The sequence below is a fragment of the Syngnathoides biaculeatus genome, chromosome 7 (assembly GCF_019802595.1).
Source record: "Syngnathoides biaculeatus isolate LvHL_M chromosome 7, ASM1980259v1, whole genome shotgun sequence".
NCBI lineage: Eukaryota > Metazoa > Chordata > Actinopteri > Syngnathiformes > Syngnathidae > Syngnathoides > Syngnathoides biaculeatus.
Genome location: NC_084646.1, coordinates 23552948 through 23579306, shown reverse-complemented (window position 1 = coordinate 23579306; position 26359 = coordinate 23552948). Strand labels below are relative to the sequence as shown.

Here is a 26359-nt window from a genome sequence, read left to right as displayed (position 1 = left end):
ACCCTAGTGTTTAGAGCCCGATTTAGATGATATGGGCATCACTTCTAACTAACAACAGGCTCCCACACAGCCGTGCTCGTCCGCGAGGCACGACGTGGAAGCCCACGAAGCTCTCGTCCTTTGCACCCGTGCAATCCATTTTTCACGACGAACCGGGTCTCTTGGAAAAGTATGAAGAGTGAATCCATCCTCCCGAGTGTTCGAGCAATATCCAGCAATGCAACAAGCTGGCATTTTGGCTAACACAAAGGAACAACGAGCAGGTAAAACGAATAGAAACAAACGAGTCCACTTGAGCGCGCTACTGCCTCCTACGTCACTTCAAACAAATCCCTCGAGAGGATTTTCATGGCGGGAGTTACAAAAAGCTTTACACGTCAAAATCATGTTTTGTGGTGAAAAAATGGATGGGTCCATAACGGCTACTGTTTTTTCATGAATAACATTCTAAAAATCATCCGTTTCATGACACTTGACCTTTAACGAACACATGATCAGGTGGTGTGCTTACATCCAGATGGCCTTGAACCCCTCAGATATCATCTGCCGCTCACATCCTCCCCCTACTGTCTGCCGGCAGGAAGCACGTCCAGAACGGCGTCACGAAGGAGAAACGTCTATGAATGGCGATGTGGGGTCCACACCAGGCAGGAGGCCGGCAAAGGAGCCCAACACCACCGCTACCCAAACACACCTAACATTTTTCAGTATTTCATGTTGTTATTATTCAAGCACTGTGAATGTCATCTCTTTGAGGCAGTAAGCAACAGATTGTCAGAGTGAGGTGTCACGAGATCATCTTTTTCATTTCCAAATCATCCATTCCCTCACTTATCGAGTTGACTGTCGGTTACCGGTGGCCTCCAGACTTTCTTAGCCACATTAGTGTGTTTGTGTGTGCGTGAGTGAGGATGAGTGGAGAAAGCATGCCGAGCAAGTCGATAGAGCTTGTTCTTTTTACAACACTTCACCTCAATATTACTTGTTAACCCTCCCATTTAATGTTTGTGTGTTGCACTGACATGAAGGCCAACGAGCTGACTGCTGCTTTAATGACAGCAACGAGCTGGAATTGATTGATTGGGGTTTTTAAATGGTTTCATTTATGTGTGTATTAATGCCCAGCAGAAGAAGTATCAACAAGATTTTTCAAGAAGTTAAAAAAAAGAAAAAAATGCACACGCTTTCATGAATGCATGACATCGGAATGATTTGGGAACATGCCGTGGATTTTTATTTGGAAAGTGAACACTCCTACAGATGCATGCGGTTTACCCACAATACAAAGTAACCCCCCCACAACCTGTTCAGGGTCGGTACCACCAACCTGGTCAATCAACTTTGGGCTCTTGTTTTGAAAACTCAGCATGCTTGTGGCGCTGGAGCGGGGGTGCACATTTTTTGTCTCGTTTACCTCGTCATCTTTCATCATTCCCACATCCACGACTCACAAAATATTAGGCAGATTTGGCTTTTTGGGTACAATTCCACAATCAAGCTAAAATGCCTTAACCTTTCCAGGTGACCTTCAGTTAACCTTCCCTACACTTTGTAACGAGTCGATCCATCAGTCGTTTTAGTACATCTCGTCTTCGTTGTTAGTGATGTTGAGATATTGCAAGCATGTTTTTTTTTTTTTTGGGGGGGGGGTCACTACTATTACTTGTTTAAACTATTTCCATTGAAATTCTGTACTAGTAATCCATCAATTTGTTGTGTTGAGTGTTTTTCGTGCACATGAAAAACAGAGGCTGTCACCTCCGTCTCAAGCTCTGGCATCATCAGAACTGCTGCTGTATTGTGAGTTTTAGCTACGATTGTGGCGCATCACAGTATTAAAAACAGCTGGAAGTCACTCAAACTCTGTCGACTGATTTTGTTTCCCACTGCTAATGTGTTGGGCAATTGTGTGTGTGTGTTTTTTTTTTCAAACAGGTATATTTTTGTAACCAATTGTCTAATTTTGCAGGGGAAAAAAAATCTTGAAATAGCATTGTCCTTTTTGTTTTTTGCAATCCAGAGATGTGTCGTGAAAATAAGTGAGTAAATAGTAAGTAAAGAAACCTTTGCGCGTGTGTATGAGGGAATTCATTTCCAGCAAGGGTGTCACAATCATTTTTGTCTCGGGTCATGTTGTACTTGTGATTTTTCTCATCTAAATGTTTAATCACCAAATAATATCACTATTACACAACAAATTGATGGATAACTAGTTTTGAAATCAGATAATAAGGATAAAAAGTTGTCCAAGTATTGTTTCAATTACAGTAGAAAAACAGACAATGAAATATCTTAACACTTTTATTGACTATCTGGTATTTGGGTAGAGATTTGATCAAAAATCATGGAAGTTGACAAACATGATTGCTTTCGCGGAGCACATGAAATGACGTGGCAAGCCGCATCTGACCCATGGGCCTCGAGTTTGACACCTATGATTTACAGTAACATAAGTGTGTAGTGTAGCCTGTGGCAAACATGAGTTTGACAACTCTGCTTCTGGGCTAAGTATCCACTTTGGTGGGAGAACACGATTGTTGGGTGTCATTTTCATCTCGTGATGTCAAAATGACAACGAGGGGCAATCCTAACAGAACCAGGAAATGTATTGTTCTAGGTTTTAGGTTCATCCCTCAATTTCAACAAAAGCCCGATGATCTCTTACAATTTGTGTGTAATGTCTGCCAGTGTTTTAGTTCAGGGTATTGTTTATTTGTATCAGAACTGCTGCTGTTTTATTTCTTTTTTTGTTAGTGTTGTTGTTGTCTCTGAGCACACTGTTGTTATCCTTCTATTTTATTTTATTGTGTGTTATTCTCTTCCTGTCTTGTGTTCGACCGTCTGAAGTACAGTAATGAGATACAAGAGTGAGTTTGTACTACTGGATCGAGCCTCACGTCATCTCTTCCTTTTTAGTCAGGAATGCCAGTTGCCACACTGTCGGTCCACCGTCACGCGATATCGCCCACTGACTCTTTGGTGGTCTGCCGCAAGATGGGAGATTCCAGTTCATAGCCCCACGACACGTGGCGCCATCCAAGCATGTGCAGTTGATCAAAGAATTGTACACCAAAAAAAGGACCCTTTTTTTTTTTTTTGCTGATGTTCAACCCCCCCCCCCTCGCAAAACAATGTGATTTACAACCTGTACGATTCAACTGAAAATGAAACACGTTTGTCATGAGGACATCCTCACTGTAAAACTACCACAGTGCTTAACTCTTTACTTATCTTTAAGCTGTCATTTGAAACCCCAACTAGAAACTTTTGTCTTGTCTCAAAAGCCAATTTTTCAACTCTAATCTTGAACCCAAACACCATTTGAAACTTTTAACGCAGGGATGAAAGCCTTACTTTGACTTCAAACTCGATTTCCAAATTTCATTACACTGTAAGTTCTTCCACTGTCCCTTCCCCTTCTATAATATTTGACCACTCTTCTAGACAAAACCATTTGAAATGTGTCAGATTGCATGAAACTTTTGTGTGCACAGATTTAATATATAGAATTTAGTTCTGGGCTCGTTGAATAAATCTCTCCACCTTGACGAAAGAAAAAAAAAATAGTACAGCTATATTTGAAATATATCTCTGCAAGCAGAGAAATATTCATTTCACTAGTTGAATGATACAGGGTATAATTCACCTTTTTCTCCCCAAGTTAAATCATTCCAAAATTATCATGGTGTAGTTATTTAAAAAAAAATGATGGAAGGAAAAACATTTCAACAGGTGTCGACGTTTTCTATCCCGTGTCCAGATACAAGCACCACGTAACTTCATCCTTGTCATGTTGGTCTTTGTATGGCTGACATGTCGTCAGGCTGCTGTGTTGGATATCTATGAGACATCTTGTGGCAGTGTTATTGCAAGGTTGTTATTGTTTTGTTTTATTCCCTCCATTTTGTGCGTGTAATTGTTCAACTAGTTCAGTAGTATACATTATATTGTTCCTTTTGAAAGTGACAACCACTTGAAATTACAGAAATGAGAGGATGCCAGGATTAGATGGTAGTTTGGATACTATAGTTAAAAGCAAACAAGTTAGGTGAAAGACTGTCAAAATACAAAAGTGGTTCCGCAAGTGATTTTTTTTTTTTGGATGGTGTCGATGAGACTGCAAGCTTGTTCACATTTAGAAATAAAGGGAAAAGTGCTGAAATTGCTAGGATAGTGAGTCAAACAGCTGAATTGGATAGTATGTCAGGAAATGTGACCGCAAATGGATGGCGGGAAAGAAAAGATTTGTGCACACGAACACCAGTGATTTTTCTCTTTTGTTTGACTTCACTGCAACTCCGATTGATTAAAATGGAAGCTTTGATAGTGCCAAACGGTCCTTTTGTAATGTTGGATTGTGAGGGACCAGGAATGTGTGTCATGCCGAAAGCCCGGCAAAGTGTTCTTTTCGTTAAGAAAAAAAAAAAAAAAGTCATAATCACACTGTAATTTATTAGCATTTTTAATATTGATTATTAGAACAATGCTAAAAAAGGGAAGAGTGAATTGGGAATATTTTTTAGACCTTTTTATCGTTCTTGGAACAAAACGTATTTTAATCATACATTTTTGCAAGACCCTGTCAAACTTAATTGCCCACAATGTAATCACTTACTTTTATAGAATATTGAGATTTCTTTTTGGTTTATCCCCTAAAATAAAAAAGGTGTCAAGATGGTACAAAAATTATTTTGTCATTAATTCTTATCTTGTACAGTATATGTATAATATCTTATACAGGCACACCAATAAACTACGATTAAAGTGTGGCAATATTGTCAATCGCAGGCCTAATATGAAACCTCGACCAAGGTTCGAAAAACTAACCATTTGAATCGCTAACACTTGTTTTGAAAAAGCCATTTTATGTCTTAAAAACCTAACATCAAATGAAAATTAAGACACCGTATTTAATCCCACAAAATTTCAAGATAATTTAAAACCTTAAATTTAAACATTCACAACAATGTATGCACTTTTTCCCCCCCAGATGGCATAGTCAGAATTTCTTTTGGTTCATTCAAAATAAAAAGGTGTCAAGTCAGTACCAAAAAAAAGTCATTTATTTTTCATAATCATTTTTTTTTGCAAAGGTCATTATTCAGGTGCACCAGTTTAATAAATTAATTGTCATGAAAGTGTGGCTTTTGAATTGGGGAAGAACAAGTCATGCAAGGGAAAAAAAAAAAAAAAAAAAGTTTACCTGCAAGTGTTTTTAAGATTTCCTTTTTCACTATCGTCACTGGTGTGCTTTTAAAGACTAAGCCCACTTTACCCACTTTGTGATCTTCCACTATCAGCAAAAGGTCATAACACAGTGATAACGACAACAAAACTGCAGATGCACTCTTACACACAAAGCTGTGATGAGACAAGAACATGGACTTGTGACTTTTTACCTTTAAGCTGCATTAAAACACAAAACATTGGAAAACAAAGAAAAATTGTCCAACACAAAGACACATTAGGCAACAAACAAAATTAGTTTTAAGTATTCAATTTTGACCAACATTTCCTGTATGTTTTTTTTTTTCTTTTAAAGGGGAACAAACTGAAGATATGATTTTAACACCTATATACTACTTCACATTAATTTTCTTGATTAAATTAAGAGTTGTCAAGCAATTACTCTGGACACTTTTCAATCATTAACATTTTCCCCGTATTGATTTTCAAGGTGTTGGACTAGGACCCAATCATGTACCCACATTGTTGTTGTCATGTGATAGATGAATTTAAAAACATCCAACAGAGGATGTTTCGCTCAAAAAGTTTAGTTTCCAAACAATCAAGTCCTTGTACAGGAAGACAAATTTGCATCCGTCCAGCCGCGAGTGACAAGAGTGCATTTGGTGAAAACGAGGAAGGAGGTGGGAGGGAGTGTCAAACCACTTCAGACAGCATGCACATTTCAAGTTGACAGGAAGTGACATCATAGGAGGGAAGCAGACGATGATGGGAATGATTGGGGCAGCTTTGAAAAGCACCCTGAGCGTGTCTCCAAAGTAACAAACGAAAAAGTTTGTGGGTTTCGTCTTTAGTGCGCCTTCACTTTGAATTGAGTGACTCTCCGCGCCACGCTGTATAACGCTCCAAAGTTCTGTTGGGGATGAATAAAACACATTTGAACAGAATCTCATCACTCGCTGATTTGACAGATTTCAAAAAAGACGAGGCTTACCTGGATGGCCAGATACATGGCGCCCAGGTAGGCAGCAATGCAGATGGCCAGCAGCAGGTCAAAGATGGCGGGCTTGACTCTAGTCGGGAGGACAGGGAAAAACTGGCATTATTGCACACGTTATACATTATCCAAAACAAAATTTGGGTCCATCGTTTCGAATCATCCCCTTGGGAGTTCAAACATCCCTGGTAGGAAGATAACCACCTGTATGCGTTCATGGTCTGCTTCAGCTGATCGTAGAACACAAATTCTGGATCCCTGAAAGAGACATAAATACAAGGCTAACGGTCACTTTTATAACAAACTAACTGAGATAGGGTTTGGCCCGGGGTCTACTATTTGAGGAAACGGGCAAGTTTTATGGCTGCAGGTGTGGCGGCGTTTACCTCTTGTCTGCTTTGACATAGTGTTTCTTGACATCCTTGAGGTAGCGGCCCAGCTGGTACTCCAGGGTGGATACCACGCTGCTGTCCTTGTCCACCAGCTGGGCAGCCCGCGGCTGTGCTGAGAGCCAGTCCACCATGGCGAACAGGTGCTCCTCTTGTACCTGCTGAACACAATAAACATCATATACAATTCAAGTTTCACCCACCACACTAAAACGGAACCTTTGACTCTTCTGCGCAGATTTAAAAGTCAACTTTGTAAGGCATAAAATGATAACGTGCTCACCATTTGTTCAGTGAAGATGTGCATGTCGCTGGGGGCTTCCTAAGAGAGCATAAGTACAACGGTGACTTGACAAGCTATAAACATGAAAGTGCTGTTTCTCCATTAGTCCGTCTTCACCTTTTCCGTGAGGTTGTACACGACACGAGCCAGGGCCTCTGCCACTACCTTTGTGTTTCTGCTTAATTTCTCAATGTCGACATGTGGCCTGGAACACACAGAGTAAGGTCAGGGCTACAACAATCTGACAGGGGTGGGAGTAACACAGGAGGCGGTGAGTGAATGATAAGGGCCAATTTGTGAGGTTCCCGACACGTTGCAATCCGAGGTTAGAAATGACGCACAATGGACTAGTTGGTGCAGTGAACAAGTTGGCAAAGCGGCACAAGAATACAGTCTAAGGCAGAAGTTTACATACGCTGTACAAAAACATTTCATTTTTTGTCTGAAGTCAAATTAAGACAAAACGTCTCCTTTTTCTGGTCAGTCAGGATGACAGAACAAACTCGCTCCTCGCTAATTTTTGTACATCTCAGACACAAGGCGCACATCGAACAAGATACCAGTGTGGCCATGCAGCTCAAGATGGCACACTTTGTTACACCCATACTTTTATTGATTTGGTTTTTTTTTTCCCTTTTGTTCAAGACGTGTTTTTAGAAAAAACTATACTGTGATGCATTACCGTAGGTTACTGATAAAACTATAGGACGGAATACTGAACATTTTCTACAAGCGTACCTGGAATATGTGAAACATTAAAATTCAAGCCTTCAAACCATGCATAGCACCTGTGAGAAGCCAAATAAGGAATTTTATCATGAAATGGTCTGCGAGGAGGAGGTGGAGGAGGAGGGTGGATAACTACCGGAAAGGTAAGGACAAAATGATTTAATATCATTCATCGTCTGATGGAAGTTCCTTTTAGTCATGGTGTACGTATGTCAACACTCTGCTATCCTGAGGGAACAGAGACAAGTAGCAAAACAGGCCTTGTGTAGTAGTGAACCCACCCAGCAGGGGGCTCTCCCGCTCCATAGCGAGGGAAGGGGGACACTGACCGCACGTCCATGATGCTGGAGCGCTGGGCCAGGCGGTGCGAGGGCAGGTGCGAGAGCGTGAAAGCCGGGAGGCGGCGGATCCCAAAGCGCTCGTGTTCCCACGCCAGCATGTCGTCGGCCAAGTTGATTTTCTTGTGGACCATGGAGAACTTCATCCTTGGGTACTGGCTGGCTGCCACCTGGGAGGGGAGGTGCGTCACCAAATTATTAGGAACACAATTTCAATGAATTGCAGCGCACTTGTACACTACCAACAAAAAAATAATAAGGGGGCAAACGTATGCAAACCCTTTGGAATTTCTTCAATATATTAAATTGATCATAAAGTCCGATCGGCATTAAAACAACACGAACCAAAAGTTTGGTTAAACTAATGCCATACAACATGCTTGTCATACTTTTATTGAAAATTATGTAAACAGACACAGAAGAGAAAGGAAAAAAAAAAAAAGTGAACTTTTGTATTAAATAAGTGGCTGACCCTCTTTTTGGTGCGATGACAAGCAACCTGTAGTTGCAAATCAGATGTGCACAATGATCAGGATGGATTTTGGATCATTCCTCATTTATAAAATTGTTGCACTTCAGCAAGATTTCGTGAATATCAGGTGTGAATAGCTCTCTCGAGGTCATGCCACTGCACCTCAATCAGGTTGAGGTCAAGACAGAACATGCATTTTGTTCTTGTGAAACCATTCTGCTGTTGATTTGCTTCTGTGTTTTGCATCAATGTCCTTTTGCAACACCCATATCCCTTTGAGCTTCAATTGTTGGGCAAATGATCTCATGCACTTCTACAAAATATGGGGGTAAACATAAATTCATTTTTTCTGTTGATGAAATCAAGCTGTCCAGGCCCTGACACAATTCCCCCACCACTATCCTTTATAGTTGGGATGAAATTTTGATGTTGGTGGGTGTGCAAGTTTTCATCTGCATGCACACAGACTCCAAAACATTTCAAGATTTGGTTTCTTCTGCCCACAGAATATTTTGCTTGTAATGCTGTGAAACATGCAATGATTTTTTTTTTTCAAGACAGCAACCGCTTCCTCCATGGAGCTCTCCCATGAGCCCCATTCTTATTTAATGTTTTCCATATACAGTAGTAGATTTGTCAGAAATATTGGCATGTGCCAGTGATTTCTGTCAGTTTTCAACTGACGCCCTAGGGTTTTTGTTTGGTTTTTTTTTTTTTACCTCAGAGGATTTTGTCCAGTGCCCTTATGATCATCTTTACAAGACAGCTAGTCTTTGAAAGAGAAGCCACAATGCTAAGCTTTCCCCATTAATATAAAATCTGTCTATTTTCTTCTACACATAGACTGATGAATGAAAACATTTTTGGAGATACTTTAACTTTTTCCAGCTTTATTCAAGTCAAATATTGTTGTTCTTCTAAAAGTCCTCTGGGCTGGGGATGGTAAACAACAGATAATGCTTTCTGACAAAAGGCAAATGGTGGGTGTTTTCTAGTGGTCAGAGCATCTTTAACCAACACTTCCAAGTTAGCCTGACTGATTGTAGTCCAAGTTGGTTCACAACTGACTGTTCACTTTGGGAGAATGTACAGGGGAACAGTTATTACAGTAATTACTTTCTTCCTCCCTGTCCTGTCAATGTTTTCCATGTTACTTTCAATAAAAACATGAAACTATAAATGCTTGTGTAGTATTAGTTCAAGCATTCTTCTGACGGCTCCTTTATGTAGTGAACCCACCCAGCAGGGGGCTCTCCTGCTCCTTTATGGCCTCTATGCATTCATTTAAGAAATTCCAAAGGGTTCACAACTTCAAATACTTTTCCCTCCCACTCTACACTATACTAATAAGTTATTGTCCACAAGTATTTTTATAAAGGTGAGACAACAAAGTGGGTTAGGGTTACATCTTACCGTCTCCAGCTCCTTGAGGAAAGCATGCTGAGGTGTTCCCTCTTTGGGTGGTTTGGACACATGCAGGTGAAGAGCATCTCCGTTACCTAATGTGTCAAGACACAACACAAAGGCGACATTGTCCTGTAGGAGACTGGAATCTACAGAGAGAAAAAAATGGAATAGAAATTCACAGTTGGGCCAGATGGAGATATAAGGCGGGGATTAGAGAATAAAGCGTTCACAGGGCTGTGTACCCGTGTGGTCCAGATTGTCTTCTAGCCATCGTTTGGTGCCTTGGTAGTTGAACTTTCCTCCACCAGAGACAAAGAACAGCAGGTTGTATCTGAACACACGAGAGTATTCTTGAATAGAATTATGAATGAGGCAGAGCGTGGACAAAATAAATAAATAAATAAATATATAAAATAAAAAAAATCCAAACTGAGGATAAGTGACTCTGTAACACAAAAGGTGCTATCTTCCATTCAGACAAGAAAATAAGTGTCAAGAGTGAATGACTGCATTGGAAATAGTCTATAAATTTAGCATGACATGTAAAACAGGATTTTACTATACAGGCCTAACTGGCCAGTTCCAATAATAAGATTCTTGTCTGCTAAAAGGAGCAATATTTCCAACTAAAATACATCAAATTAAAAAAGAAGTAGATAAAAAGTTTTGTGTGTATTCAAAATACACTATACTTTAGAAATAAGTTTATGAAGTAGTAACGTTCACTTATCAAATGACTGAGGAAAGTGAATTACTAGCCTGTATTCTTTTTGGGTCATGCTAAACAGTTTGCAATACGACAGCGTTTTAACTATGATTTCATTAAATTTTTTGGGTGGAGAATGTCAGTGCAATTGGACTTGTATTTTGATTCTACGACCATGAGGAACGTCGCCCTAACATGAAGTCCTTCTACGAGGAAAGACTCCTGGAGGAGATCTGGAGAGGGACAAGAGGCGGTGCTAAAATGAAGAAAACAAAACCAAGAGAGAAGACTAAATGGAAAAGATGTATACCATTCATTCTGTAGTTGAGTTACTCGCTAAGAGACAACCTACGGATCTTAGACCCCTATCTCACTTGGAATGGAGACTAATTGGTGACCTAAGGGCAACTTTAGCATGGTCCAATGTAAAGCCTTTTTAGCTTCTGTACTCACCTCACTAAAATCATTGCAATTGAACAAATTAAATGTTTAAAAAAACAAATCTATTATAAAATAAATAAAATATTTACTGAGCATTGACATTACAACACAGGGTTCATACTCAGTCTGACCATAAAAATTTAAGGGCTTTTTAGGGGCTGACACGAAAAAATTTAGGGCCGTCGTGGGAAATCAAGAGTAAGGAAAAAAGACTCACCCAATGGTGACATCAACCGTTCTTGGTTCATCAAATGTTCCAGTATCTCAATACCTGTGACAGTGATCCCCTGTCGCCCCTTGTGGGAGTTCTCATTGATATCACCATTGTCAATGTCTTCACATAACTGTCTACAGAAAAACAGATTCCAACTACAATTGCAACGATATACACAAATGTCTTCTACTGATGTCTGTCTCAGCACCCCGACTCTAGAGCTCCTTGAGCCTACCCAGTGCCTTCTCTATTTGTTGCTGCAGAGATGCCAAAGTGGCTGGCTCTCTTGTCCTTTGCTCTGCCACTGAGGGCATTGGCCTCGGTGATAAACCTCAGATTCCTCTTTTCTTCTGCCTCCTCACACAGCCTGTCAGCCTTCTCAATAAGCGTAGATATGTCAGTCTCTATTCTGGCTTTTTTGGCTTTCAGGCAGTAGAGATGAAAAGTGGGCAGTGATGCCAAATGTAGCCAGGTACGAAGTCTTCCTTTCCCCACAGTTGTAGTTTTCAGCAATGTCACTGTCTGGGAACATGACTCCAAACACTTTCGAATTATTTTCACAAGATTTGTGACTGTCATGGCTGCAAATCACTTTTAAAGTCCACACGATCTCTGCCTTTAACGAGTCCGTCTTCGTGTATTGAACTACGTTCATAAAGCCTGACTTCTGGCTGGTTGAAGTCGATGGCTGGACAACTGTAGGTGCGCATGCACTGCTAGTACCACTGCCTGAAGTTTACGCTTCACTATCTTGATATTTTAGAAACAGATTGATACCAACGGAAGATGAGAGTCTTCGCCAAATCAGCATGTCTCCTGTTTTTCCGGTGCGACTCCAGCGCTTTGACGCCTATCTTTTCAAGCTGGTAACTCTGCTTGCACAGATGGCAGTAAAACGTGCTCGACGAACCCAGATCCCCAACTCCTCACTTTCAATCCAAGATTCTTGAAAAATGGACTTCCCCATGATACAAGTTGGATTGATGAAAGAACTACGCTACGTCGTAACGAAGACGAGGTGAAATGCCTACTCACGGAAACAAACAATGAAATATCGACAAGATGGCGACGAGTTGTCAACATGATGACTTCCGTTGACAATTGTTTTGGCTGTTTTGGACGCCAGACGGATCGCTATTTTTTTAAAAATAAAAGATATGTATATTTTTTAGGGAAAATTTTGGCGGTAGAGGTCCTCCCTTTGATTTTTTTTAATTTAAGGCCTTTTTAGGGGCTTGACCGGTTTTCGCAGATTTTCAAGGGCTTTTAGGAGCCCCTAAATGCACCTTCGAAAAATTACGGGTTTTTAGGGACTTTTAGAACTGCATGCGAACCCTGCAACAATGCTTTAGGTTGTGTCTTAATGTTGAGCAGACTACGTATAATCAGGGGTTCTGCGATCTGTGTTGTATGGTGACAATTTACGGTACCAATAATACATGAGTGAGGTTGGCATATCACTGCCAATAGCTATCAATTAGCTGTAAATGTTTTATGGTGAGTGCTATTGGCAACTATGGCTTCCTCCCATATCTCAAAAACATGCACGGTAGGTTGACTGACTTAATTGTCTGGAGGCGTGAATGTGACTGCGAATATTTCTTTGCTTATATGTACCCTAATATTGGCTGGCAATCAGTTCAGGGTATACACTGCCACTCATTCAGAGTCAGCCGAGATGGGCTCCATTACGCCTGGGATGCTAGTAAGCTTAAGGATTATGAAGGCATGTGATTTGACTGAAAAAAGAATAAAAAAATAGCTGCGGGTCTGGGGGCTGCAAGTATAATCAAAAGGATCACCAATTTTAAGGTGCAAGTTTTCTAAATTGTATTATGAATGAAATATATCTAGTACATCTATAAATAAATCCTATTCTGTTTTCAAAATGTAGACAATTCATTGTTTAGGTGCATACTTTTACCTCAAGAAATTACAAATTCAAATACAAATTCAACTAAGTAAACTACTAGAAGTGAAACTAAATTTAATTAAGATTTGCATCATGGCATGCAAGCGTGTTTTCATAGCGTGTATATCGTATCCATTCAAAAAACATTTTAATTCTTGTTTTTGTAAATGATTGAAACGCATGAATTTGACAATTATTAACGTCATGTTTCGTTATTAGTAAATAATGGACATTTTTACAAGTAATTGCTTCTGAACTCTCACGTCGTGTCTGAGCAAACACACTAAGCCCGTGAGCGCCTGCCTCCTTTGACCACTGTGAGCAACAGCAGACGTATGTATTGTGGTCAGATCAGTGTCATCCATTGAAGTTACATGGGTCATGTAAACATTCAGATTACAGCTTTTACATTCCCATCAGAACATTTTTAAGAACAATTTTGTGTTTTTGCAAACTTACAATGAAAATGTCAAACAAAAAAATACATTACTAAACAAACTAAGCTAATTATAAATTTGTAAGGTCGCTTCCAACTTTGTTTCAATTATTTATTTTTTAAGTCACAATGATATCCCTATCTGTTTTTCTTGGTGTAAAACTGAATTATTGCTTGTAGAATATATTCAGCAATGCACGTTGAAAGCTGAATGATGCAAACAGTTTTAAGGTTAATGCTATGTTGCCCCCTTTATTTAAAATACAGAATTAGCTTTTTGTGCAGTGTATTGTCTGTGCTTTCATCCTCGATTAGACTGTGCCAATGTGGAATTTTAACATTATACACCATATCATCCTGCACTTTCTACTTTAGCTTCAGACCAGACCTTTTTTCACTCAAAAAAAGAGAAAATTTCATCCCGTTTCACCGATTTTTCTTCTATTATTCACATACCCCAACATTCATTAAAGCAACAGCACTTCTTTTTTTTTTACTTTTACCATTATTATTACGTTGCCCAAAGTGTGTTGCTAACTAAAGCACTGGTGGTGTTTGTAATTATGAGTGAACCCTTTTAGAGCCTGAGGGGGGTGAAGTCAGGTAAACAAGCAGGAGACCTTGTGCTTCTGCGATTTAAAAAAAAAAAAAAAAATTCAGGCTGTGGTTCACTGCGCTGGATTGGTTTTCATGTGCAACAAGTACGCAGTTGTTGAAAAAAAAACTTGAAAAAAATTCAGTGCCAGATGTCACTCGTTCTTGTTGCTTTGATCTGTATGTCATACCAGGACAGCACCGACTGCCGGAAAAAAATCCGTGTTTTTACACACTTGGCCAATAAAGCTGAATCTGCCAAAGTTGTGCTTTGAAATAGATTATGCATGCTTCCAGGGGGCGCTGTCGAGATGTTTTTTTTTTGTAGTCAAGCCTGAAAATATGAAATTAGCAAATTCTTCATCAGGCCCAGTGTGCATGCCAAATATGTGATTTTTGTAATCATACGGAATAATTTCTACAAATACACTAAGGACATCACAGCTGACCTGCTCTGGCCCTAAACAAATACATTTGTGGCTAAAAATGTAACAATGCTTTTACTCATGACAGTACTGTGTCTTATACCTGTCTTAAAAAAAAGATTTAAAAAAAATCATTCTAGCATTTAGAAAAGAGAAATAATTTTGGTAACCCTAATCTATATAAAACAGGAACAGTGGAGTCTGATTTCATGTCAGGAATTAAGAGTGTCTTTTTGTACAATCTATGACTAACTGCAGTTCCTGTTGCGTACACATAGGCCTCTGAGAACAAACATTTTGAAAAGTGCAAAGTTTAAAAAAAAACACTGCTAGGGAGCACAGGTGTACCTAATAAACCATCCTGTTAGTGTATTTCATGGGCTTTAGTGAGTGCTCACCCAGCATGTGTCCTCTTGTAGGTGTAGAGTTTCGAGAAAAGACGGGCCAGCTCCAGTAACATGGACACTCCGCTTGCATTTGAATCGGCGCCATACGACAGCCACTGCACACACAGTACAAATAGATGTTTGAGAAATAGTTTTACAATATCACGTTTCCAAAATGGTGGACATACTGGAGCTACTCCAAAGGAGTCGTAATGAGCCACCACCACAATTGTGGGTAAATCCTCTCCACCGACACCAGTCAGGCGGCCCTGATGAACGATAACGTATTAATTGGTAACCAGTGAGAAAAAAGGCAGACTTGTGTCAGGTCATTCACTCACCTCCAGACTGGTGATGGCCCAGTCACTCATTGCTTTGCTCTGAGCACCACTAGTGACCATTTGGAAACCATTGGCAGTGGCCGTATGCAGCAATACTACAAAATAACAAAAATAAGTTAAAGGACTTTTTGCATATATTGATTCGAGTACAGTATAGTGTATTGTTTATGATCACAAGCTGAGTTTCGCTGCTGGAATTAGTCTTTACATTCTGTTTATACAAAGTGCTGCAAGGGCAATGCAGAGTGATAACACTCGACTTGGAGTGTTCACCTTCAGCTGCAGACAAAGCTCCCTGGGAGGAGGACGACGTCAGCGTTTGGGTGTAAATAGACAGCAACTCCTCATCCTCCATGGCAAAGTAGACCGGGACAACGGTCTCTGTGGACAACATCTCCGGCTCCAGCTCCATGAATTGCTACAAAAAACAAACATTTTCACAAGACTTAAAGATTGGTTAAACATACAGTGCCTTGTGAAAGTATTTGGCCCCCTGTAACTTTTCAACCTTTCACCACATTTCAGGCTTCTAACATAAATATATAAAATTCTTTTTTTGTCAAGAATCAACAAGTGGGACACAATCGTGAAGTGGAACGAAATTTCTTAGATATTTTAAACTTTTTTAACAAATAAAAACCTGAAAAGTGGGGTGTGCAATATTATTCGGCCCCCTTGCATTAATACTATGTAGCGCCACCTTTTGCTGTAATTACAGCTGCAAGTTGCCTGGGGTATGTCTCTAACAGTTTTGCCCATTCTTCCTTGCAAAACAGCTCGAGCTCAGTGAGGTTGGACGGAGAGCATTTCTGAACAGCAGTCTTCAGCTCTGCCCACAAGTTCTCGATTGGATTCAGGTCTAGACTTGGACTTGGCCATTCTAAAACCTGGATATGTCTATTTGTGAACGATTCCATTGTAGATTTGGCTTTATGTTTTGGAGCAGTGACCTGTTGGAAGATAAATCTCTATCCAAGTATCCCAGGTCTTTTGCAGACTCCAACAGGTTTTCTTCCACAATGGTACTGTATTTAGCTCGATTCATCTTCCCATCAATTTTAACCATCTTCCCTGTCCCTGCTGAAGAAAAACATGCCCAAACCATGAGGCTGCCACCACCATGTTTGCCAGTGGGGATGGTGTGTTCAGGGTTATGAGCTGTGTTGCTTTTACGCCAAACATATCATTTTGCATTGTGGCTAAAAAGTTTGATTTTGGTTTTAACTGACCAGTGCACATTCTTCCACCTTTTGCTGTGTCTCCCAGGTGGCTTGTTGTAAACTTTAAATGAGACTTTTTATGGATCTCTTTGAGAAATGGCTTTCTTCTTGCCACTCTTCCATAAAGGCCAGATTTGTGCAGTGTACGACTGTTGTCCTCTGGACAGACTCTCCCACCTCAGCTGTAGATCTCTGCAGTTCATCCAGAGGGGTCATGGGCCTCTTGGCTCCATCTCTGATCACTCTTCTCCTTGTTCGAAGTGTAAGTTTAGAGGGACGGCCGTGTCTTGGTAGAGTTGCAGTGGTCTGATACTCCTTCCATTTCAATATGATTGCTTGCACAGTGCTCCTTGAGATGTTTAAAGCTTGGGAAATCTTTTTGCATCCAAATCCGGCTTTAAATTTCTCCATGGCATTCTGCGTGTGGCGTCAATGTGTGCCATGTCTGCATCAAGTGTAGCTTTGGCGCTGCATAGGGGCAGCACAGCCCAATTCGTTGGTCACGTGATACAATGTGAGCACCATCTCCTGCACAGGAATATCAAGGAACCTTAATCACAGCCGTATGGGATATTTGTCACTTGAACTGTACATGGAAAAAGTAAAAAAGATAGTAGACATGGGGAATAAATTATAATTGGGCATTTGGAACTGCAGTATTACGACACACCTCAATTAACTAATTGTGGGATAATGTGTCACCTGTATTAAAGTGACAGTTACGGAAATATTCTCCATCGCTAGGTTCCATTTACAGGTAAGCGGCTCATCAGTTCGAGGATTTAAAGGATTTTTTTGTTAAAGAGGCTATTGATTAAAGCTCAGGAGTGAAGTTATAGGAAAAAAAAATACAGAAACATTTGCAAAAATCCTACCAAGTGGGAGGTCAAAAGAAAAAGAAAATTGTTTCACAGATTATAACAGAGAGGGTCTAGTTTGCAATCTGCCTCACATTTATTACAATTTGCTGGATTGTTATTTTAAGAAGGTAAAAATGCCAAAGTCTCATTTTCTTAATGAGACACAATGTGCATAAGTAAATACCTGTACTATGTCCTGCGGCATAGTGGACATGTTTTGAGGCAGGATGATGACCACAGCCCCTGCCGATTGGCGCAAGGCTTTCTGATACTTCTCATAGGAGAAGTCCGCAAGCCGCATGATGACACAACGGCGACTTAGAACCTCTGCCTCCACAGTACGAGCTTCCGTGTTCAGGATGGCATTTCTGGTTCCTGAGGAAAACCACAAACAAGTTTACTTGTAAAGTTCTATCTTAGATGAATAAAGACCCTGTATGAAAGAAAAACAGCAACTTGATGACCCAAATTGTTAACATGTCTACATCACAGTCCTGAGGCTCTGGATTCTAGTTAGATCTTTCCTGCGGGGACTATGCATGTTGTACCTGTCTTTTATGGGTTTCTTACAGGTACTCCGACTACCTTCCACATACATGACAATTTAAAACGTCAATTGAGTGCCAATGGCTGTTTGTCGATACAACCCAGTCGAGGAGGTATCCCACCATGCATCTAAAGGCAGGCAACCCGAAAAATAAAAACGAGTTTCACATCCATCCATGCATTTTCTGACCCCTTATCCTCACAAGGGTCACAGGAGTCAGTTTCTTTCGGCTTATCCCAGTAGGGGTCGCCACAGCGTGTCATCTCAGATGAAACGCTCATATTTTTTGGCACAGTTTTTACGCCGGATACCCTTCCACAACGCCTCAGGGGAACATGGGCCACAGGAGTGCTAGAGCCAAAACCAGTTAGCTCTGGACAAGTATCTATAGCGCTTGTCCTTGGAGTCATGGCTGAGTGAGCTGTAGCCTATCCCAGATGACTTTGGGTGAGAGGTCTGGTAGAGAACTTTGCCATATTTTGCCAAACCAACTTTTTCTAGTATTTTGGACATAGTATTGTGTCTATGGTGTGTCAGTAAACGTGTGACATATTAACTTAAATATCCCATGCATTCCTGAGTTCCAGATGATTTTCTGCCGAGAGCCATGAAGGCAACCACTCATAGAAAAAGAGTGTGGTCTTAGGCATATATAGACAAAGTAGATGTAAAATTGGGTTAAACAGAAGTAGTTGTCAGAGGGGAGAGTTTTGGACACTTGTATGACAAAATCAATTTTTTTTTAATGATATTGCCACTTTTCTACGAAGTGTTTGCTAGATAACTAATCTATGGAGGTTTAAATAGCCGTACTGTGGGACCTGTGAATTTCAAATTTCATTTTTTTTTCCAAGAGTTGGAGTATTTCAGGCAGTTTAATGTGCAATAAAATAACAGATCATTTCCATGCTTTCGTATTCCTGGTTATTATGCACTCTGTTACATGAAATTCAAAGCAGGTGTATAATAAACCGGATGTAGCAAAGCAAATATTGCCCACGCTGGCAAATAAAAACGTCCATACTCCAAACCGCTTATCCTAACAAGGGTCACAGGAGTTCCGGAGCCTATGTGCAAAAGTCTTTGCTGATAAACGTTAGTGAGTATGCTCATACTGCCGTGATTGACTGTTGTGAAAGGTTTAGTTTCCCCAGCCGCTTTGTAAAATGGTTCAATCTGTCATCCAACCACTGCTGGCTCAACAATCAGACTCACAGGCTTTCACATAGGGGAAAGACAAGACCCAATTTTAGATTGCACCCAACTGAAGAACACGCTGTGACGTGCAGTTGAAGTGTCGAGGGTCAATGTGTCCTCTAATTAACATTATTTCTCAGCAGCTAGTCTTCTTCATCAGTGCATGAGTCACTAATTACAGCTTGGGTGTCATGTGGAGCAGCGGCGGCATAGGATCGAACCAGGGTCCGAGCAAGTCATTTCGAAACCTAAGGCTAACAGTTATGGTCGCCCCTGCCTCCCTGTAATGTTTTAACTTTGTCTTCCTTATAACACATGATGTTATGGCCAACTACACTCATTTCCAAAAGTTTTGTTTTGTTGCGTCTGTGTTTTTAGATCTTTTTGAAAGATCTTATTATGACATACCCAAGTATGAAGAACAAGAATTTCATACATGTCAGAGGCTTTTATTTACTAAATTTGTGCAAAGAGTCTATAGTTGCAATGTTGACCCTTTTTCAAGACCTCTGCAATTTACCCCGGCATGAATGAACTTCTGGGTCACATCTTAACTGATGGCCACCCGTTCTTGCATAGTCAATGCATGGAGTTTATCAGAATTTGTCGGTTTTTGTTATCCCGCCTGCCTTTTGAGGATTGACCACAAGTTCTCAATGGGATGAAGGTCTGGGGAGTTTCCAATCCCTGTACCTTTTGAACAACATCAGTCTGTCCCTGATTTTTCTTGGACAGAAGTGGCATCTTGACTGTCCTTCTTAACACCATGCCCTCCCTCCAAAAGCCTCATTGTGGATGCATCTGGACTCACACCTGCTTGCTGCCAAGTTCCACATTGGCGGTGGCACCACCTGATCCCGCAGCTGAATGTCCTGGCGTTGGCTTGACTTTATTGGGCACCCTGAAGCCTTCTTCACAGCAATTGAACATCTCTTCTTGATGATCCAATAAATGGTTGATTTAGGTGTAATCTTTTTAGCAACAACTGCTTTTCCAGTAAATCCCTTTTTATGCATTGCAATGACGATTGCATGTGTTTCCTTGCTAACAGCCATGGTTAACAGAGAAAGAACAATGATTTCAAGCACAAACGTCCTTTAAAGCAGTTATTCTAACTCAGTCAGTATGACAACGTGATCTCATCAACACACTCGCCTGTGTTAACAAGAGAATCACTGACACGATGTCAGATGGCTCCTCTGCGTCAGGACTGAATTGCAGTGGAAATGTGGTGTGGATGAATTTCATTTTAATGGCAATAGAGCTTGTGCACGAGACGTCAGTTTGCACGGCACCATATTATCGGTCAAACCTTGCTGCTCTGCACTGTGGGAGCCGTTGAACCAGAGCAGATTTTTCACATTGCCCGAGACTTGTTATGCTGTTGGTTGTCACAACAGACGAGACAGATATTCAAAGAGATCATTCTATGGCATACCAGATGAAAAGACCAGAAAAGATCGATGGATTTCGGCAATTAAACATGATGGTTGGTGCCCAACCAAAATACACACACGCCTGTGTAGCAATGGCTTCATTTCAGGTAAGAATTATTCTTCTCAATCTCAAATTACCAAGTAGTATTGAAATGCCAAATTGGCCCATTTGAGATCAATGAGTATTTTTTTTTAAAAAAAGAAACTGACGCAGTAGAGAAGTTAACGGAGGTTACGTGTGGCCGCAATCGCTTTCATGTACGTTCCGTGGAGACGACACCGTCCTTTATATTTTTTTCTTTCAATCATAGTTAATGAATGAGAGTTTGGGTAAAACCAGGGGTCATTTATTTAAATGTTGGTATTTGTATTGAATACTAGCTGAAAAGATCGATGGATTCCAGCGAAGGTTAATGTGTCAACCCGTCGTCAAATTTTTTTTTACTCAATCATAGTTAATGAATGTGAGTTTGTGTAATACCAGGGGTCATTTATTTAAATATTGGTATTTGTATTAAATATCAGCGGAAAAGATTGCTGGATTTCGCCAAGGCTACGTTTACGAACAGTCTCCCCGTCACTATGTCGGATTTTTTCCTGATTTAGAAAAATCCAGCAACAAAGTATTCATATGTGATCGGACTTTTATACACTTTCAAACTTTTCTGTGTAAATCTTGACGACTTACTTACCACATCCATATATATATCCAGTTGTCCAAAACAAGCAGAAGCAAATTAACAGTCCAATTTTTATTAGCGAAAACGTAACTTCGGCATTAAATATGGGTCGTCAATGCCAAGTGTCTCTCATTTTTCCACGTACCTTCGTTTATTATCACCTTCTATATGTCTAACGGTATCAGACAAAACTCTGGGCGTCCTGCTATAAGGCATATTTTCGTTTAGTTTCATTGGACTTAGCATTGAACAATTCTCAAAACTTTTTGCCCCTCCTGTACACACAAGCATGGCTAGATTTTTATGTTAGTCACATTGGCTAAGCGGGTTCATGATCCAGTCCCACGCCTGATAAGAATAAATAGGGAAGAAGCTTCATATATTAATCACATTTTTCGGGTATATGGACAAACTAAGACTAATAAATAGATGAGATTCTGTCGAATGAGTCACTGACTGGCATACCAGTATATTTTTAAACGCTGCCAGGCTCTCCATCGCAAGGTTGTCACTCAAGAAGAGCGCATTTCGTATTTTAGCCTAGAAATCACAACAATGCCATACAGGTTACCAACTTCTCCTTCTAGCCTCGCGAGCCACTCCATTAGCCACTAGCTAACTCAGGCTAACGCACGACATGCCATCATTTTAAAGTCAAATTAAGACGACACATACCCTTCGTAAAGGGCTACATTTATCTCTCGTGTAAAAACAAAAACGAGACATTTCAGAGGCTTAAATGACCAGAAAGGCATATTGTAGTATTTACCGTAGGGCTGTCCCTGCAGGTCGTACTGCTGCATGCGATACACGGTGAACTCGTGTGCCGCCTCGGCCGGCAGCGGTGACACCAGGATGAGCACCGCCGGGATAAATACGATGAAGGTGAGGGGAAAGGATGCTTTGAACATATTATCGAACACTTCGCTCGCCTCCTCGAACATTTTGGCGAATGTAATCGGTTGACAGTGGGGAATAAAATATTGTCGTCCCTGGTCCTGCTTCTTGTGTGACAGCACTGACTTTGAAAATTTTCATCAGGCAGAGCTTGCAGTATTGCAGGCCGCTAATTAAAATTAATCAAATAATTTCCTATCTTATACCTATTAAAATTTAAAGTACACAACTCTCAATTTGTACCAGATTTTTTGACACATTTAAATGTTAACAAAAACAATTGGAACAATGGTCCTTCAGGCATGATCCAGGACAACCGCAACCGTCCACGCTATGACCACAAATTCGCCACTTGGAAGCGCTACTGCATAATAAAAGTGACAAGGGGATGCAGTCGTGCAATTGTGCAGTTGTGAAGTTGTGCCTTCTCTTACGAGTTTACAGTAATTGGTCCCTTGGCTATTCTTCCAAGTACAATTATACATTTACATTTCAACAATATCATCCAATTTGCAATATACGTTCATACAATACATATTAACTGTTTTGTTACTAGTTGCGTGCTAAATACATACCGTGTGTTTTCAATCCATTAAAATTTTGTAGTCACTGTCAGTGCAAAACTTTCGTTCTTGTAATTATATGGCTGGTTGGAAAATTTGAATATAGCTTCATTAAATATTACTTGCTAAGGTCCAATAGGCATCACCCTCAATCTCCTTTTCTTCTGGCTTCCATTACATGTTAATATTCACTGGGGACCCTCAAGTATCGCCATTCCATTGTCTTACTTACTCTTACTCTCTTACTTTTTTACTTCAGATGTTTTTTTTTTTCTTGATGACTGTGGAAGTTGTTTTTTTTTTTTTTCCTTTCGGCTTGTTCCGTTAGGGGTCGTCACAGCGTGTCATCTTTTTTCCATCTAAGCCTCACTCTCTCGTCTCTGAACATGTCCAAACCATCTAAGTCTGCTCTCTCTAACCTTGTCCCCAAAACATCCGACTTTGGCTGTCCCTCTAATGAGCTCGTTTCTAATCCTAGCCAACCTGTTCACTCCAAGCAAGAACCTCAGCATCTTCATTTCTGCTACCTCAAGTTCTGCTTCATGTTGTTTCTCCAGTGCCACCGTCTCTAATCCGTACATCATGGCCAGCCTCACCACTGTTTTATAAACTTTGCCCTTCATCCTAGCTGTGACAGTTTAATTTCCCCCACAAGGTGAATTAAGTGTCTAATTTTCCCCTTTGATTTTTCTTAAAATGCTATTCACCCCCCCCCCCAAAAAAAAAATCACCATTGTTTTAAGAAATGTTTTTAAAAATATTGATATGGTACTGTACTGAAAAAAAACAACATAAAAGAGTGCAAGAAATAAACTGGCGTTATTTAGTGCAATGACTGCACTAAAAGATGTTTACCGGTGTGATATGTCATGCAGGCCTTTTAAGAGGAGATCGAGAAGAGTGTATGAGTGCGAGCTTTAACTTTAGTTGCCATGTGGAAGTTCCACAGGTAATAGTCATGCATTGACGGTAAAATGGATATTATCCCTGTAGCTAGGTTGTCCTGACTTTGGCCCTGTAGTTGGAAGAGTCTCCTGCACCCGGTCTGGAGCCTCGTGTAAGAACGGCTATCAACTGTGTTCAAATTGTTGCTTGAATGTTGGTTCTTCCTGTAGCATTTCTGAAACAAGAAATAAAATATTGTACCTGCCCAAATACCCCCCCCTACCCTCACCACACCACACCACACCACACCACACCACACACACACACACATCCATATATCATATCATACATACATAAAAATGCTTTGATAACACAAATTTTTTTCGGACAAATAAATCTATTGTCCTAGAAAATTACATAGGGAAGGTCATCAGTTGTTTTCGACCGACCCGAACAGTACTCTTCCATTTGTTGTTATAGGGACAGGCTGTTTCATACAAGTAAATGTTGCAATGTTATTGTTTCTGGAACTGTGAAATGCTGTAACAAGGAAACTTCCACATCTGTACAGCTATATTCTGTCTTTCATTGGCATTTTGGCCTGAATGTCAGATATAATTCATCTATAGTAAAGAATGTTTTTTTTTTCATTCCCTGCAAAATAAAACGAATTATCTGACTGCCTCCTGGCCTCAAAGGCACAGATGTCGGTTCATCCAATCAAATGCAATCACTTCATGCCAAATGTATGGGCAAGAGTAGAAATGATAATCCCCGACTTGTGGTGCGCAGAGTGCAGACAATCTGGCATGATCTTGATCACAGTTCATGGGAACACCAAAGTGAATTTGCTCATGACCTGACAAGACCTTCCCATGTTTTATAGCCTAGTAAGAAAGCCATAAAAGTCAAAAGCCCGAGTCCGGTTGGGAAGAATTGAAATCACATTTTCTCCTTCTCCATTGCTGTGTCTGTCCTCAGGCTGCTCGGCTAAGTGGGAGATTAATGCTGATATCATGTCCTTCCATCCCACTTAATCGAGCTTGGTGTCACGGTTTCCTGTTGTATGAGTAATCCATGCAGGTTGATGAGAGGAGAGGGGACAAACAAAGCACAAAACCGATTCGCTGAAACGGCACAGTTGAGAAATAGTCTGAGCTGATCAGTCACATTCTAGAATCATTACAAAACAAAACAAAAAACAAAACTCGAGTTCGGAAAATATACTACAACGACTGATGTAGAACTGATTTTAAATTTACGTATGTTTGTGCTTCCATCTGGAAATCTTGACAACTTCGACTGACTCATCTTACCACACCAATAAAACTGAAAGGTTGCAGTCGTCCTGCCTTCTATATGAATACATAAGAATGTAAGTTGTGGCAGGGCATGAAAAAATATGAAAGGGTTCCACGAAACTTGTGTGTTTCTTTCAGCTTGTCCCTTTCAGGTAGCCCTTCCTGACGCAACCCTTTTCAGGGAGTGGAGACCCCGGTGGGATATGAACCCGCAACCCCTGGTTAACCAAATCAGTGCTCTAACCACCGAGCTACGGGGCCTCCAAAGGCTTCCATGAAACTAAACTCTTGAAATTACGATAACATATTTTGCTATTCAGCGTTTTAAAATATGTCTACAGGAGGCTTCGGCATGCTTTTAATCATGTAAAAACCATTGAACGACCTTGTGTATGAAATGCACCATTAAAAAATGACTTTGCTGTAAAATACACTACACTGAAGACAAGCTACAGTATATAATGTTCAAACTGATCAACTTTATTTTTCATTTTCCTGCAAACATTTTCTCATTTCGAATTTAAAGCCAGCAACAAGTTCCCCCCCAAAAAAATAAAAGCTAAGACGGGGGCAAGTTTACCAGTGTGTTACATCACCATTCAAATTACGAACACTCAGCATTTTGAAAGCGAGGACACATTCTTCACGTTTTAAAATTCTTTTCTATTCTTGGTTGCTGTACAACTTCAGATGCTCAACAATGCAGAGTTTCCGTTGTCGTATTTTGGACTCAAGAATGTGGTACACGTTTTAATCAGGAGACAAGTCTGGAGTGCGAGCAGGCCAGTCTCCTACTTTTTTTTAGGATGAACTCAAACTGTGTTAACACATGCAGAATGTGGCCTGGCAGTCTCTTGCTGCAATACAGTAATCTGGGATGTCCTTGGAAAATATATTGCTTGGATGGCGCCAGACTATGTTACGCCAAATCCTATACCTTTCACCATCAGTGGTGCCTTCACCGATGTGTAAATTACTCCTGCCATGGGGACTAACACTCCCCCATCCATCACAGTAGCTGGCCTTTGAACTTTACACTAATATCAATGCAGATGGTCTTTATTCGCTTTGCTCTGGAGGACATGACTGTCATCGTTTTCAAAAACACTATGCAATGTGGAGTCATCAGACCACAGCACACTTTTCCACTTTTTGTCAGTCCATCTCAGATGAGCTTGGGCCCAGAGAAGCAAGCAGCATTTGTGGTTGTTTTCAATAAATAACTTTTGCTTTGCATGGTAGAGCTTTAACTTGCATTTTTAGATGTAGTGACAAACTGATAACTGACGAGGGTTTTCTGTAGTGGTCCAGAGCCCATGTAACAGGACCCTTTAGACAATGATGCTGTTTTTTTAATGCAGTACACACTGAGGGATTGATGGTCATGGGCATTCAATGTTGGTTTTCGGCCTTGTCGCTGATGTGCAGAGATTTCTTGACGATTCTCTGACTCTTTTGATGATATTACGGACCTTAGATGATAAAATCCCTAAATTAATAAAGTTTTATGTTGATA

The 26359-nt window shown here is 40.4% G+C and overlaps 2 protein-coding genes across 5 annotated transcripts in view; one reads left to right on the top strand and one right to left on the bottom strand.

Annotated features, from left to right (window-relative positions):
* Window positions 1–4898, top strand: part of cers1 (ceramide synthase 1) — a 45337-nt gene extending 40439 nt beyond the window's left edge. The window contains exon 7 of the mRNA XM_061826288.1: window positions 581–4898. Coding sequence (XP_061682272.1) covers window positions 581–623 — 43 coding nt within the window. The 3' untranslated portion in view covers window positions 624–4898. The remainder of the gene's footprint in view (window positions 1–580) is intronic.
* Window positions 4899–5041: 143 nt separating this feature from the next.
* Window positions 5042–22393, bottom strand: ncln (nicalin). Of its 4 annotated transcripts, none has more exons than XM_061826285.1 (15): window positions 21967–22393; window positions 17522–17712; window positions 15531–15675; window positions 15258–15352; window positions 15105–15185; window positions 14929–15032; window positions 10045–10133; window positions 9809–9948; window positions 7867–8093; window positions 6974–7061; window positions 6857–6895; window positions 6571–6731; window positions 6389–6442; window positions 6182–6260; window positions 5042–6100 (listed from the first exon to the last, which is right to left on the bottom strand). In XM_061826285.1, exons 1-15 carry the CDS (start codon window positions 22139–22141, stop codon window positions 6038–6040), a joined length of 1731 nt encoding a protein of 576 aa, XP_061682269.1. In that variant the 5' UTR covers window positions 22142–22393; the 3' UTR covers window positions 5042–6037. The 4 variants fall into 4 exon arrangements, with proteins under 4 accessions (XP_061682269.1, XP_061682271.1, XP_061682268.1 ...); XM_061826287.1 differs by having other exon boundaries at window positions 7915–8093; XM_061826284.1 differs by having other exon boundaries at window positions 6571–6734; window positions 21967–22390.
* Window positions 22394–26359: the final 3966 nt, after the last annotated feature.